Source organism: Dendrobates tinctorius, unplaced genomic scaffold, assembly GCF_039654945.1.
Source record: "Dendrobates tinctorius isolate UK_male_01 unplaced genomic scaffold, ASM3965494v1 ptg000071l, whole genome shotgun sequence".
In the NCBI taxonomy this organism is placed as follows: domain Eukaryota; kingdom Metazoa; phylum Chordata; class Amphibia; order Anura; family Dendrobatidae; genus Dendrobates; species Dendrobates tinctorius.
The window spans coordinates 3,056,415-3,071,413 of record NW_027361739.1 but is presented as its reverse complement, the minus strand read 5'-3'; the positions used below and the strand labels follow the sequence as shown (position 1 = coordinate 3,071,413).

General features: G+C 45.1%; 1 protein-coding gene across 2 annotated transcripts in view; it reads left to right on the top strand.

The window, feature by feature from the left end:
* The window catches only part of MRC2 (mannose receptor C-type 2), a 183,580-nt gene that overhangs the window by 159,647 nt on the left and 8,934 nt on the right, over positions 1-14,999 (top strand). For both annotated transcript variants that reach the window (XM_073582332.1, XM_073582333.1), the window contains exons 27-29: positions 1,745-1,864; positions 3,302-3,481; positions 4,917-4,943. In XM_073582332.1, coding sequence (XP_073438433.1) covers positions 1,745-1,864; positions 3,302-3,481; positions 4,917-4,943 — 327 coding nt within the window. The remainder of the gene's footprint in view (positions 1-1,744; positions 1,865-3,301; positions 3,482-4,916; positions 4,944-14,999) is intronic.

Below are 14,999 nucleotides of genomic sequence, written 5' to 3'. Positions count from 1 at the left end.
TTTTCATTGTCTGAATTTTCTCTTTATATATTTTTGAGTGAAATGGCTTCGAATTTCTAAACACTAAATTTTGTATTTATTTTCAGAAAATGAGAAATGGTCAAAATAACAAAAAAAAGCAGTGCTTGCAGACCTTTCAATGCTAAGAAAACAAGTTCATAATCATTTAGAAACAACAATACTAATGTTTTAACTCAGGAAGAGTTTAGAAATCAATATTTTGTGGAATAACCATGATTTTTATTCATAGCTTTCAAGCATCTTGGCATGCTTTCCACCAGTCTTTCACACTGCTTTTGGGTGACCTTATGCCACTCCTGGTACAAAAATTTAAGCAGTTCTTCTTTGTTTAATGGCTTGTGACTATCTATCTTCCTCTTAATTACATTCCAGAGGTCTTCAATGGGGTTCAGGTCTGGAGATTGTGCAGGCCATGACAGGGATTTGATGTGGTGGTCCACATGGCCCTATGGCAAGAGGATTGTGAACACCACAGCAGGGTTTTTTATACTTTCCTTCGTTAAATATGATTTGGTTCAGGTGATCACCTAATCAGAAGCACATTAAGTAGAATGAGGTGTACTCTGGTTGGAATTCAACTGACACTGGAATGGAATGGCTGTCAGACATGTAGAGAAGCTGTTTTTTATAAAACTGTGCAGTGGTCTCTTAATTTTTGCCAGAGCTGTATACGTATGTTGACGTGTAAGGTGCTATCTGCTATTTCATGCTAATTCCATTAAAGGGAATCTGTCACCTGTTTTGGCTGCTATAAGATGCGGCCACTACCTATCAGGGCTTATCTACGGCATTCTATAATGCTGTACAAAAGCGCCCGATCCGTCCTGCAAGTGAAGAAAAATACATTTTATTATACTCACCTGGGGGGGGCGGTCCGGTCCGATGGATATTGCAGGTGCGGGTCCGGTGCCTCCCATCTTCCTGTGATGCCACCCTCCTGCTTGCTTCATTGCTCCACGGCATCGCGCTCATGCGCAGGTGTACTTATCTGCCCTGTTGAGAGCAAAGCAAGATACTGCAGTGCGCAGATGCTGGGCCCCTCTGACCTTTCCCGGCACCTGCGCACTGCAGTACTTTGCTATGCCCTCAACAGGGCAGATAAGTACAGCTGCGCAGGAGTGCGATGCTGAGGAGCGATGAAGCAAGCAGGAGGGCGGCATCGCAAAAAGATGGGAGGCGCCGGACTCAGACCTGCAACACCCACCGGACCGCCCCCCGGGTAAGTATAAAACATATTTTTCTTATCTTTCAGGTTGGAGCGGGGCTTATCTACAGCATTATAGAATGCTGTAGATAAGCCCTGAAAGGCAGTGGCCGCATCTTATAGCGGCCAGTGACAGGTTCACCTTAAATTCTATTAGATATTATAAGGACACTTCAGTTCTGAAGTACAAAGCTGTAGGCCAGGGGTCAGCAACCTATGTGAAACTTCATGCCTTAATAGCCTATTGGGAGTTGTGGATTCACGACGGCTGGAGAACTGGAAGTTACTAACCCATATTAGTATGGGGATTGATAGCATACCATTGTATCACGATTGATATCTTATTATGGAGATGTTCTCCCTTAGAAGCATCTGCAATTTTACATCTAATGGAACATGTCACGTACTATTCTTTGTCTGAATGTATATTTTGTCCCCAAAATGTTCTTGTTTGATGTATGAGAAGAGTGGAGACCCCTATATAGGATTATTAACGTGCAGTATGCTGTTGTTTTGCAGTTGGAGGCGAGGTGCTGACAATTGTCGATGAAACTGAAAACCTATTCGTATGGGAGCACCTGCAGACATATGAGAGTGAGGCCAAGGGAGCCTGGCTTGGCATGTCCTTCAGCACCAGAGGTTTGAATCCTTTAAAGTGTACTATTCTGTTTATGGGAGGATGGAAACAATCATCTTAAGGCCCCCATACTCATTAGATGAAAACTGGACAAACACTGACAATTTTGGTGGGACCAGCAAACCATCCAATGTGTATGGGGGCTTCTCGACTGTCCTTTAACGAAGGATCAAGAAGTTGGAATTTCAACACCCAATTCTTTTATGTTCATGGTAAATAGATGGGTCCTTCAAACAATTTCTCCTCTCTCTCTATTGAAAACACAGGAACTCTCAGTCAAATGAACATTCGTTTGACTGCTATCAGGTTCCCAGTTTTATTCCTGGTAAGGGAAGATAAAAGGACACCTGCAGTTATTCAACCGCTTCTCCAGTCAGAAACATGAAAGTGTTGGTGGGAGATACGGCAATGGAAGCAAATGGGTAATTAGGCAGCTGAAGCCTCCCCTGCAAAGTCATATGATCTCCTACATATCCAGACCAGTGGCATCTCCCATTTCTGTTCTGGAAAAAATGAAAAATGCAAAATGAATCGAATGCAAATCTGCCTATAAATTTTGTACAAATCTATTTGTAAGCATTTGTAGAGGAGTTTGGGGCACATAACTCCTACAATGAAAGAAGTAAAATTTGTGAGAAAAATTATTTATTTTTACAATTTGCTCTGCAAGTCAATCTCCATGCAGGAAAATTCAACATCATATGCCTTGTAGTATAACTTGCTTCTTATTTTCCATGTGCAAATCTACACAGGATTAAAATGAAATAAAATGTCCAGTCGCAGTCTATTAAAATAGCCTCAGCAGGTGTGGAGAGCACAGGCCAGTGTGCAAATTCAAATAATCAAATTGTAGATATACCATGCAGGTAACAAAGACTTAGATGAAGATGTCAGGATCTTTTATGGGTGTTTCCAGGTCTCACCAGGCTCTACATAGCAGATGTTATTATGCCCCAGATGAAGCCTTTTTGGTGAAACTCGTATTTGGCAGATGTCCAATACACACACCGTTTGTATTAAGTGCTGGAAACTGCTTTTTACTATCTTTATTCATTGGAATTTTTTGACTATCATAAAAGCTTTGTGGTGCTGTTCCTCATTACTAGCGGTCTTTCACTATTGGAATCTCCCAATACCATTAGATCAGTGGAAATTTGTATCCAGATATGACTGAAGATATGGTCTTTGTGTCTGATATTTAGAGGTGGGACCAGTACCCTCTCGTACACCATACCACTCATACACATATTTAGAGGTGGGACCAGGAAATACTCGTACACCATCGAGACATCTTCAGCTGAAACTGCACAGGAGTGTCGTTAGTTGTATCGCTTGTGGATGTACTCTTGAGTTAAAACGATTGTACAACTTTCAGCAGCTGCATTGGAGACCCTTACTCACTACTGAACATGTGTGCTCTTTGTCATCTTCTATTGTAGAAGGATCACTTTTATGGAATGATAACACACCGGTTAATTACTCCAATTGGGGGCAACATGACTCCGGACCCAGTCTATTAAGCCCAAACTCTTGCTACTGGATTGAAGGCAGCAATGGCGTGTGGAGTCTGGGTTCTTGCACCAACATCAGCAAAGGAGTTATTTGCAAACTATCTAGAGGTAAACTAGAATTTTACTATTCCAAATCTTAAACTGGTCACACATGGCCTAAATATTTTAGCCATAGAGGTCCACTAATGAATACTCCTAGTAATTATCTAGTTATCACTTAGGAAGCAAAAGGTAAAACTGGAGAGACAAAAAGCAATAATAGGGTGTTATCTGGTAACAAAGCGGTGTCAAATATAATAGGTACACTCACCTGATAGGGTGGTGGAAGTCACAACTCCTATAGAAGCATGTAAGGGCTGCTGCAGGACCACCAATGGGATGCGATGCAATAAATGAGGAATACTGTGGTTCAGAGTCCGCTCTACCCGAGCAACAATTACACAAAGGTGAAACGTGAATGCGATTTATTGTGTCAATCCATTTCAAAGTTTTCAAACCTCTTCATCAGGACCAAACCACAATGATTGCATAGTTATCACTTATGGCAGAGTAACGAATTATTGTAAATCTCATAGTGATATAATCTATTAACCTAGAGTTGACAGCCTGTGCATCAAGGCTTCTGTCGTACTGACCACCCCTGAAGAGCCTGGTATATAACCTGGTTATCGTAAAAGGGGGTTGACTAGTTAAATAATTCTCTAATACCCAGCTAAGAAATTAGAAAGTAGTAAAGAAGGCTCTAGACCTCAGAACACTCATTATTAGCCCAAGTGGAGAGTAGCTGCAAATGTTTGTTTTCCCTCTTTGGAAGTCCCATGTAAATGGTATGTAATACGCCAGCAACTCACTGATTTCTGTGAGAATGGTTGTTATACATTTTCTCACTACTGAGGAAGAATTTGATTAAAAGCCCGCACATACAATGGATCACCCTCCACAACAGCACTCAGTTCCTGTGTACCCTATAAGAGAGCCACGGCCAGCCTCCTTCAGCTGTGGCTTATCTCGGGGAGGACAAAAGTATTGACAGTCCAAAATAGGACATGCCAAATCCTTCTCTCCCATGAGATCATTTATCAGGGAAGAGACTGAAGGCTCCCATACACATTAGACTGTTGGACGATACCAAAGATACCAGTTGGCTCAAGACGACATTGGTCTAGTGTGTATGTGGTCTTCAGGCAATCCCCTTCAGATCACAAGAGATCACTGGAGCCAGCAGTCGGATATCCTGTTTCAGATTATTGATGAATGGCTTTTCTAAGAAAATGGATTATTTGGTAATGCAAACCTAAAATAGATCCAAGATTAACTTATCTGTTTCAGATTCATATTTGGTCAATGTAACGAATGAAGAAGAAAAAAAAATCTAAAAAGCTAGATAATTAAATAAATAATACTTGTCACAAAGACATGGAGCAAATCTTAATAAGCAGCGGGTGATGTAAAATAATCAGAGCCATATTATGTGCAAAGTGTAAAGTCCATTTATCAATGATTGTAGCAGAAAATAATCTATTTCTTCTGTAATCCTTTTTAGTGGAAGAAATTAAACTGGACAGATCTGGTAAGTAACTACACAAACACACTAAAGTGCAACCACATAAGTTGTAGCCATTGTTCACGAACTATTCAGATCCCCTCCTCAATATACTGCAGTGCCCCTTGTAATGACTTTATGGCTGGACCACCAATCCATTCATTTCCTATGTGGCTGCCCCGCGCTGGGTTTGTAATTTTTCCAGCAGCGCCATACAGAATGAATGGAACGACGGTTCGGCATCCTGCGGATAGGCGATAACTTTTTTCATAGAGCAGCCCCTTTAAGGCTAAAATATAAAATAGGCTAAACTATGTCCTCTAATCAGCACTGTAGAAGTGATTGCAAAATAGCAGCCCAGTTCCATTACCTATTGAACGAGTTTTCTGGAAAAATGCTATATTAGCCCACCCGCAGCTGATATACAGAGGAATGTAGGGACTCCACAGTTCTGTGTAGTCATCACACTATGTCCAATAGGGAAAGGAAATCTTTATTAGGGCTCGCTCCCACTTGCGATTAAATCGGACGAATACAATCTGATTAAAAATTGGATTGCATTTGTACCAAGGTAATCCTATGCGTGAGTTCTCAGTGTAACCCTGCCCTACCACTGATTGGCAGCTTTCTGCCTATGCACGGTGTACACAGGAAGCTGTTAATCAAGGGCGTGCACAGCTCCGCATTCTGACCACTGTTAAATTTAATCAACATATGTGGGACGCCCCTCACACCCAGGGCTGTGGGGTACTCGGTACCGGGCCTGGTGGATCTCAATGGAAGTTGTCACGGTAGCAGTGCAGGTTGACGCTGGAATAAGTGGAGGACACCAGGGCATGTAGTTCCAAAGCTTTACTCACAGTCTGTTGTACAAACAGGTGCCCGCATCCGTACCGTGTTCTCCGGGTCTGGGACTCAGTCAACCCCCAGGCCAGATGGAATACTCGTTTCCAACACTCCGCCAACTTGTGCCTTTCTGAACGTCTCCTCTTATAGCGCCTTTAGATAAAGTACTCCTAGTACTGAGTTACACTGGAGTTCCTCCTGTCTGATGTTCCTATGAACTCTACTTGTATGGCAGCCAGCTGTAGCCTGCTTTGGGGACTCCTTGCTACTAAGTCCCGGCTCACTATCCAGTTGCTGTTGTGCCCCCAAGTCTTGTGTAGGAATAAAGTGGTCACTACTTCTATTCCTCTGGTGTCTGCTGCAGGACCATTAGTATCCGTACAACCTCGGGGACCGGGCCCAGGCCTTGCCCTTAGAACTTATAGAAAGGGTTCTCTTCTCACCCACGTCCTCTGTTCTCTTTTACTCCTCATGTTCCGTACTAATCCTTTCTTTCTATGGAGAGTCAAGCTTTCAGTCTATGTTGCTCTCTTTCTTCCTTTCCCGTGCCAGCAAACCCAGATCACTGGGATCTGCTGCAGCACTTCCATCCATCTATCCCTCTCTCTAGGGATCTTCTTCTCTCTCCAACCAACTACTGACTAACTAACTAACTTAAACTCTTCCCGCTCCTTGAAATGTAATCTAACTCCACCCACCTCCCAGCACGTTTCGTGTTCCAAGCAGGGAGCCGCCGAAGGTGCTTTGCTACACTACTTTGTGGTGTGGGCTGCAGGTGTTGAAGCGTGGTCAGGAGTTTCCACCTTACCTGGATGGTGGGGCACCACACCTCAGGAGGAGGTGTAGTACCTCTGTGGCGACTGAGCCTCAGGGGCACCACATACCCCCCCCCGTTAAACACAGCATATCCGCGGGCTGCAAGGCAAACAAAGTTGACAAACACGGAAACATACAAAATCTTTGCAATGCTTAGTAAACAATTCTTATCTAATCTCAATGTGAGAGGCACTCATTCTTGAACATTGCAAACAATTCTTAATTAACTACCTAAAGTCTTAATTTAAAAGTGCAAGTTTCATCATCAACATATTTCTTCATCATCTTTCCTTTTTCACATTTTCTACTTTTCTGTCATTAGCTTAAAGTGATAATCGTTGATACCTGGTTCATCACCTACATTTTCCAAATCTTCATTCTTTATTCAAATCTCTAATCTCTTTATTAAAACATTCCTACATCTTATATAAAAGTTATCATAAGACACATTATCAAATACTTCACATTAAAACTTTCAATAATTCTTGTAAGTGCTGGACACCGCTCCCAGCCGGGATCTCTTGCATTGTCCTTTGATTGGAGTCATGCTCCAGATGACGTAGACCTTATCTTCGCAAAGTATCTATGTAAAACCAAGAGAGGGCACCTAAAGAGGTGCAACTATTTACAAACCGTTCCGGATCATTCAGCGTCCATGATCTCCACAGTTCCAAATGAAGAAACGCTGCCAATCAAACTAGGCAACAAAAGTGCGAACAGAAAAACATAATGAACAAATTTAGAAACCAATGAGGCACAACGGTGCAAATACCCTCCTGGGCAACAAAGTTAGTTATTTTGCAGGTTCTGGCTAGTTGTCCCCTCCTGGGGTACTGGAAGCTGTTGACTTGGGCTGCTGCTTCCAGGGAAGATGCTCTTGGTGTCTTCATCCTGTTGCTGGCGGTCTACAAATTGCAGGGACTCCTTTTCTCCTGGAGTGAGATTGGCATCTACTGGTATAGGTAGAGTGGCAGCGACTGGCATTGCTTCCCATACAGATTGCACATCAGCTGTTACAGGTGGTATTTCTGCTGCCAACAAGTCAGCAAGGGCTGTAGCCGGGACCGATAGATGCTGCTCTGCGATTCTAAGTGGCACCACAGTTGGCGGTGCTACGGCCAGTTGTGGCGGGCTGGATGCCATTGGAGTGCCACCACTCATGATTTGAGTAATCACCGGACCATTTCTGTCCACAGGCACAGCTCCTAGTACCAGGATCATGGCTGGGGCGGCGACCATACCCGGTGCTTCCCTGTGATGTGCTGGCTCCTGCTTAGGTACCTGGGGACGAAGGATGGCAGCCACAACCCCGGGGGTGGACTGATGAACGGCCGGTAGTTGCATCCGTGTTGGCACAGGACGGGGGCATGCCGGTAAAAGCCTGCGCGGCCGCGCTAGAGCCGGGCTGGGACTCAGCTCCTGTCCCACAGCCTCCGGAACCCTCATGTACCTTCTTCTGGCAGGCCGCATTCAGTGACAGCATCGGCCCGAAGGTGGTGGCGGCCACTGTAAAGGGTGTCGTAGTGGCCGTATGCTCCGCAGGTGTTGCTTGGGGGAGGATGGCTTCTCCCCGCCATTTTCTTCTGGCCTCCGCGCTCCTTCCATCATGGCGTTCTGGCGTTCTTCTTCCTGTCTCAGCTCTTTTCCCGCCAATGGCCTTCGCCCCCCCTTCTGATGGCGGCGTCTTTTTCCTACTCCTCCATACCAAGCCAGTACACGAACCCCTCGGGGGGTGGGCCATGTTGCAGTTGCATAGAAGTTAAGACAGGGGAGGCCCAAAACAGTTTCCGGTCTTTTCTTAGGACCACCCATGTTGTCACGCCCTTCTTCACCGCACCAGCGGCCATTTTTAGCGTTCATTTTACAGTCTATCAAATAGGGTCTTCGGCACATCTCCACAAACTTTTAAGTTCAATAAATCGTAGGCACACAGAACCCGATGGCATCGGGTCTCGTCATCCTGTTCGTGATGCCAAAATGGGACGCCCCTCACACCCAGGGCTGTGGGGTACTCGGTACTGGGCCCGGTGGATCTCAATAGAAGTTGTCACGGTAGCTGTGACCCGGCCCGTGGCCCTGGGCGCCAATTGTAAATGTTCAGTGTGAAATAGTCGTGACACCACCTGTGGTGTAGATGTTAGGCCGACGCTGCAGACAGATCCTCTGGGACAGATGGTGTGGTGCAGCAGTGATGGTATAGCCCTCCACAGGCAGGGCTGTTGTCCCAGGGCAGAGTAGATATGGTGACACTTAGATGGGGTAGTGTCAGGCGCACGGGATGTAGCAGTGCCGGGCCGGTTGACGCTGGAATAAGTGGAGGACACCAGGGCATGTAGTTCCAAAGCTTTACTCACAGTCTGTTGTACAAACAGGTGCCCGCTTCCGTGCCGTGTTCTCCGGGTCTGGGACTCAGTCAACCCCCAGGCCAGAGGGAATACTCGTTTCCAACACTCCGCCAGCTTGTGCCTTTCTGAACGTCTCTTATAGCGCCTTTAGATGACGTACTCCTAGTACTGAGTTACACTGGAGTTCCTCCTGTCTGATGTTCCTATGAACTCTACTTGTATGGCAGACAGCTGTAGCCTGCTTCAGGGACTCCTTGCTACTAAGTCCTGGCTCACTATCCAGTTGCTGTTGTGCCCCCAAGTCTTGTGTGGGAATAAAGCGGTCACTACTTCTATTCCTCCGGTGTCTGCTGCAGGACGATTAGTGTTATGATTGAGTCACCGTAGGAGGCAAAAACATAAATGCTAGCTAAGTCCAGAAAACCAGAGAAGTTGGCAGCTATCGGATTGCAGACCCCTGAACCTATCAACACAACTAGCAGTAGCCGTGGGGGGTTCCTACGATGCCCTAGACCCCTCGATCACAGCCGGAGAATTAAATAGGCCTAAAGAAAGAAAGGGGAAATCTAAACTGCCCCAGAGCAGACCCCAAAGCAATAGGCAGCCCCCAACATATAATGACGGTGAAGCAAGATGAAAATACTAACACAGACAGAAAGATAGACTGAGCAAAGATGGGGCCCAATCTAACTAGATAGAAAAGGACAGGAAGGCTGCTGTCTGCAATCCGTGAAAAACCCTATGAAAATAAGGGCCAACAGACTGACAGTGAAAAAGGCCCTGAAGACGCTAGGCTTCAAAAAAGCAATGTCAGTACTCAGGAATATTCTGAAGACAGAGCTACAGGCAAAAGGAGATTCAGCTCTCACCCCAGCAGGGGATGGCAGAATACAGAAAAGCAAGGAAAACAAAAAACAAAACAAAAAATGCTAACAGGCAAAACAGAAAACTTAGCTTTAGAGGAGCAGGAATCAGACTGGTGTCCTAGAAGTCCACAGAGAAATCACAGGCAGGGCAGAAGGGCGTCGGCAGCCTTATATCCAGTCCGTGACTACACTCAGCCAGTCATCCTCATTAGGCTCAGGTGCCTGATAATCAGGCTCATTACCTTCCTTTACCAGAATAGGGAGTTCACCAGACCTCAGTGACGAAGGGGAAAATGAACTCACAACAGTACCTCCCCCTTGAGGAGGGGTCACCGAACCCTCAACCACGCCACCAGGGCGATCAGGGTGAGCCCGATGAAATGCACGCACCAATCTTTTGGCATGAATATCAGAGGCAGAGACCCAGGAATTATCCTCCTGACCATAACCCTTCCACTTAACCAAATACTGGAGTCTCCGTCTAGCCAGACAGGAATCCAGTATTTTCTCTACCTCATATTCCATGTTACCTTCAACCAATACAGGGTCTGGAGGTGCCACCCCAGCAACAACTGGTTCAACAAACCTCTTCAACAAGGACTTATGGAACACATTATGGATTTTAAATGTGACAGGAAGAGCCAAGCGAAAAGAGACCGGATTAATAATCTCCAAAATCTTGTAAGGTCCAATAAACCTAGGCTTAAACTTAGGAGAAGCCACCTTCATAGCAATATTTTTTGATGATAACCACACCATATCACCAATCTTAAACTGGGGACCAATGGTCCTATGTCGATTGGAAAACCGCTGGGCCTTTTCCTGGGAGAGAGAGAACTTATCCACCACTTGGTCCCAGATCTGGTGCATTCTCTCCACCACAGTGTCAACACCTGGGCAGGCAGAAGGCTCCACCTGCCCTGAAGAAAATCGAGGATGAAACCCAAAGTTACAAAAAAAAAGGTGACATCAAAGTGGCAGAACTAGCTCTATTATTTAAAGCAAATTCGGCCAAGGGCAAAAATGAAACCCAATCATCCTGATCAGCAGAAATAAAACATCTCAAATACGACTCCAAGGTCTGGATTGTTCTCTCTGTCTGCCCATTGGTCTGAGGGTGAAAAGCAGAGGAGAAGGACAACTGAATTCCCAGCTTGGAACAGAAAGTCCTCCAAAATCTAGACACAAGCTGAACTCCTCTGTCAGATACAATGTTCTCAGGAATCCCGTGTAAGCGAACCACCTGTTGCAAAAACAGGGGCACCAACTCAGAGGAAGATGGCAACTTAGGGAGTGGTACAAGATGAACCATCTTAGAGAACCTATCACAAATCACCCAAATAACAGTCATTCTTTGAGAGACCGGCATATCAGAGATGAAATCCATTGAAATATGGGTCCATGGCCTCCTGGGGACCGGCAAAGGCATCAACAACCCACTAAAGCGAGAACAAGATTTAGACCGGGAGCAAGTCCCACAGGACTGCATAAAATTCCTGACATCATGAAACAAGGTGGGCCACCAAAAAGAGCGACTCACCAGATCTCTAGTACCAAAAATACCTGGATGACCAGCCAATGCAGAGCAATGAACTTCAGACATCACTCTCTTCTTCCACTGGTCAGGAACATACAACTTTCCACTGGGACAACGCTCAGGTTTGTCCTCCTGGAACTCTTGCAGAGCAAGTCTCAAATCGGGCGAGATGGCAAAAAGAACTACCCCTTCGCCTAAGATGGTAGCAGGCTTGGTCACCACAGGAGAATCAGCAAAGAAACTCCTAGAGAGGGCGTCTGCCTTGACATTCTTAGTTCCAGGAAGAAAAGAGACAACAAAATCAAAATGTGTAAAAAACAAGGCCCACCTAGCCTGTCTAGGGTTCAAGCATTTAGCCGACTCTAGGTAAATCAAATTCTTGTGGTCAGTGAGGACCACAACTTGATGTTTGGCTCCCTCCAACCAATGTCTCCACTCCTCAAATGCCCATTTCATGGCCAACAGTTCCCGATTCTCCACATCATAGTTACGTTCAGATGGAGAGAACTTTCGGGAAAAGAAAGCACAGGGATTCATTTTAGATGTTACAGAATCCTTTTGGGACAAAACAGCTCCTGCACCAATCTCAGAAGCATCCACCTCTACCTGGAACGGGAGTGAGACATCAGGTTGCCGCAAAACCGGGGCGGAGGTAAATCTTCGCTTCAGCTCCTGAAAGGAAGCAACAGCCTCAGGAGACCAATTCAACACATCAGCACCCTTCTTAGTCAGATCAGTCAATGGCTTGGCAATACTAGAAAATTTTGCTGTAAATTTCCGATAAAAATTAGCAAAACCCAAAAACTTCTGGAGGGCCTTCAAAGAAGTGGGCTGAACCCAATCATAAATGGCCTGTACCTTGGCCGGGTCCATTTCAATAGTTGACGGAGACAAAATAAATCCCAAAAATGAAATCCTCTGTACTCCAAAAAGGCATTTCGATCCTTTGACATACAGGGAATTCTCCCTCAAGATCCGGAACACAGTCCGAATATGTTCCACATGAGAATCCCAATCCTTGGAGAAGATCAAAATATCATCCAGATAGATAATCAAAAATTTATCGACAAAGTCTCGGAAAATATCGTTCATGAAGCACTGGAAGACAGAAGGGGCATTAGTGAGCCCAAAAGGCATCACCAGGTACTCAAAATGTCCCTCCGGAGTATTAAACGCCGTCTTCCATTCATCCCCCTGCTTAATGCGGATAAAATTATACGCCCCCCTGAGGTCAAGCTTGGTAAACCAGCAAGCACCTCTAACTCTAGAGAATAGATGGAAAGGAGTCTTCTGCTCACTGAGCAGACGCTCAATGGGATAGATGAGGGGGGGGGATGCTAGGTTGGAGCTGCAGGACAATGAAGCAGCTAGCTGGGTGACAGTTAGAAGGCGGGGTAGAGGGAAGAGCACCAGGGAGGCTAGTCCTGATCTGGCACACCCAAATAAGTTTGCTAAGTTGGCAGATGAGGGGAGTGTTAGTGCAGGAGTAGCACTGCTGCAGCAAGGCATGTCCTCTGAAAGCCGGAGGAGTGTCTGCTCCAGTAAGGGGGGAAATAGGAGAGCAGGGCAGGCCAGACAGGTTCTGGTAGTGGGAGACTCAATTATTAGGGCAACAGATAGGGCAATCTGTCACAAAGACAGGGATCGTCGAACGGTGTGCTGCCTACCTGGCGCTCGAGTCCGACACATCGCTGATCGGGTTGACAGATTACTGGGAGGGGCTGGAGAGGATCCAGTGGTCATGGTGCACATTGGCACAAATGACAAAGTTAGAGGTAGGTGGAAGGTCCTTAAAGATGATTTCAGGGAATTAGGCTGTAAGCTTAAAGCAAGGACCTCCAAGGTGGTATTTTCGGAAATACTTCCTGTACCACGTGCCACACCAGAGAGGCAACAGGAGATTAGGGAGGTTAATAAGTGGCTCAAGAATTGGTGTAGGAAGGAGGGGTTTGGGTTCCTGCAGAACTGGGCCGACTTCTCAGTTGGCTACAGGTTCTACGCTAGGGACGGGCTGCACCTCAATGGGGAGGGTGCCGCTGTGCTGGGGGAGAAAATGGCTAGAAGGTTGGAGGAGTGTTTAAACTAGGGACGGGGGGGGAGGATATTCCTTTTATAGGAGGGGAAGACAGTGCAGATAGAGACCTGGGCACAAATAATGACATTGGGGGTGGAGGTGGCATGGGGGGTGGGGTTAGAACAGTTAATAATTTAAGAAAGAATAGAGGTACAGAGAGATACATAAAGTGCATGTATACTAATGCCAGAAGTCTCGCCAACAAAATGGAGGAATTGGAGTTAATGTTGTTGGAACATAATTATGACATGGTGGGGATATCTGAGACATGGCTGGATGAGAGCCATGACTGGGCTGTTAATTTACAGGGCTATAGTCTGTTCAGAAATGACCGAACAAATAAGCGAGGGGGAGGCGTGTGTTTATATGTAAAATCATCCTTAAAACCCATCCTTCGTGATAATATATATGAATCTAATGAAAATGTAGAGTCCCTGTGGGTAGAGATAAGGGGAGGGGGGAAAAATAATAAATTACTGATAGGGGTTTGTTATAAATCTCCAAAAATAATGGAAGCTACAGAGAATATCCTCATAAAGCAAATAGATGAAGCAGCGACTCAAGGAGAAGTCATTATTATGGGGGACTTCAACTACCCTGAAATACATTGGGGAACCGAAACCTGCAGTTCCAGCAAGGGTAATAGGTTTCTGACAACGATGAGAGACAATTACCTTTCACAACTGGTTCAGGACCCAACAAGAGGGGGGGCACTGCTAGACCTAATATTAACCAACAGGCCAGACCGCATATCAAATGTAAGGGTTGAGGGTCACTTGGGTAATAGTGATCACAAATTAATAAGTTTTCATGTATCCTTTATTAAGATGTGTAGTAGAGGGGTTACAAGGACACTAAACTTCAGGAAGGCAAATTTCCAACGGATGAGAGATGATCTTGGTGCAATTAACTGGGACGATATCCTGAGACATAAAAATACACAAAGAAAATGGGAGACATTTATTAGCATCCTGAATAGGACCTGTGCACAATATATACCGTATGGGAATAAACATGCGAGAAATAGGAGGAAACCACTATGGCTAAATAGAGCTGTAAGGGGCGCAATAAGAGATAAAAAATAAAGCATTTAGAGAATTAAAGCAAGTAGGTAGTGATGAGGCATTAAATAAATACAGAAGATTAAATAAATTCTGTAAAAAGCAAATCAAGACAGCAAAGATTGAGACAGAGAGACTCATTGCCAGAGAAAGTAAAAATAATCCCAAAATATTCTTTAACTACATAAATAGTAAGAAACTAAAAAATGATAGTGTTGGTCCCCTTAAAAATAGTCTGGGTGAAATGGTGGATGAGGATGAGGAAAAAGCCAATATGCTAAATGACTTTTTTTCAACAGTATTTACACAAGAAAATCCCATGACGGATAACATGATCAGGGATAAAAATTCCCCATTAAATGTCACCTGCTTAACCCAGCAGGAAGTACGGCGGCGTCTACAAATCACTAAAATTGACAAATCCCCGGGCCCGGATGGGATACACCCCCGAGTACTGCAGGAATTAAGCACAGTCATAGATAGACCACTATTTTTAATCTTTAAAGATTCCATAATAACAGGGTCTGTACCACAGGAC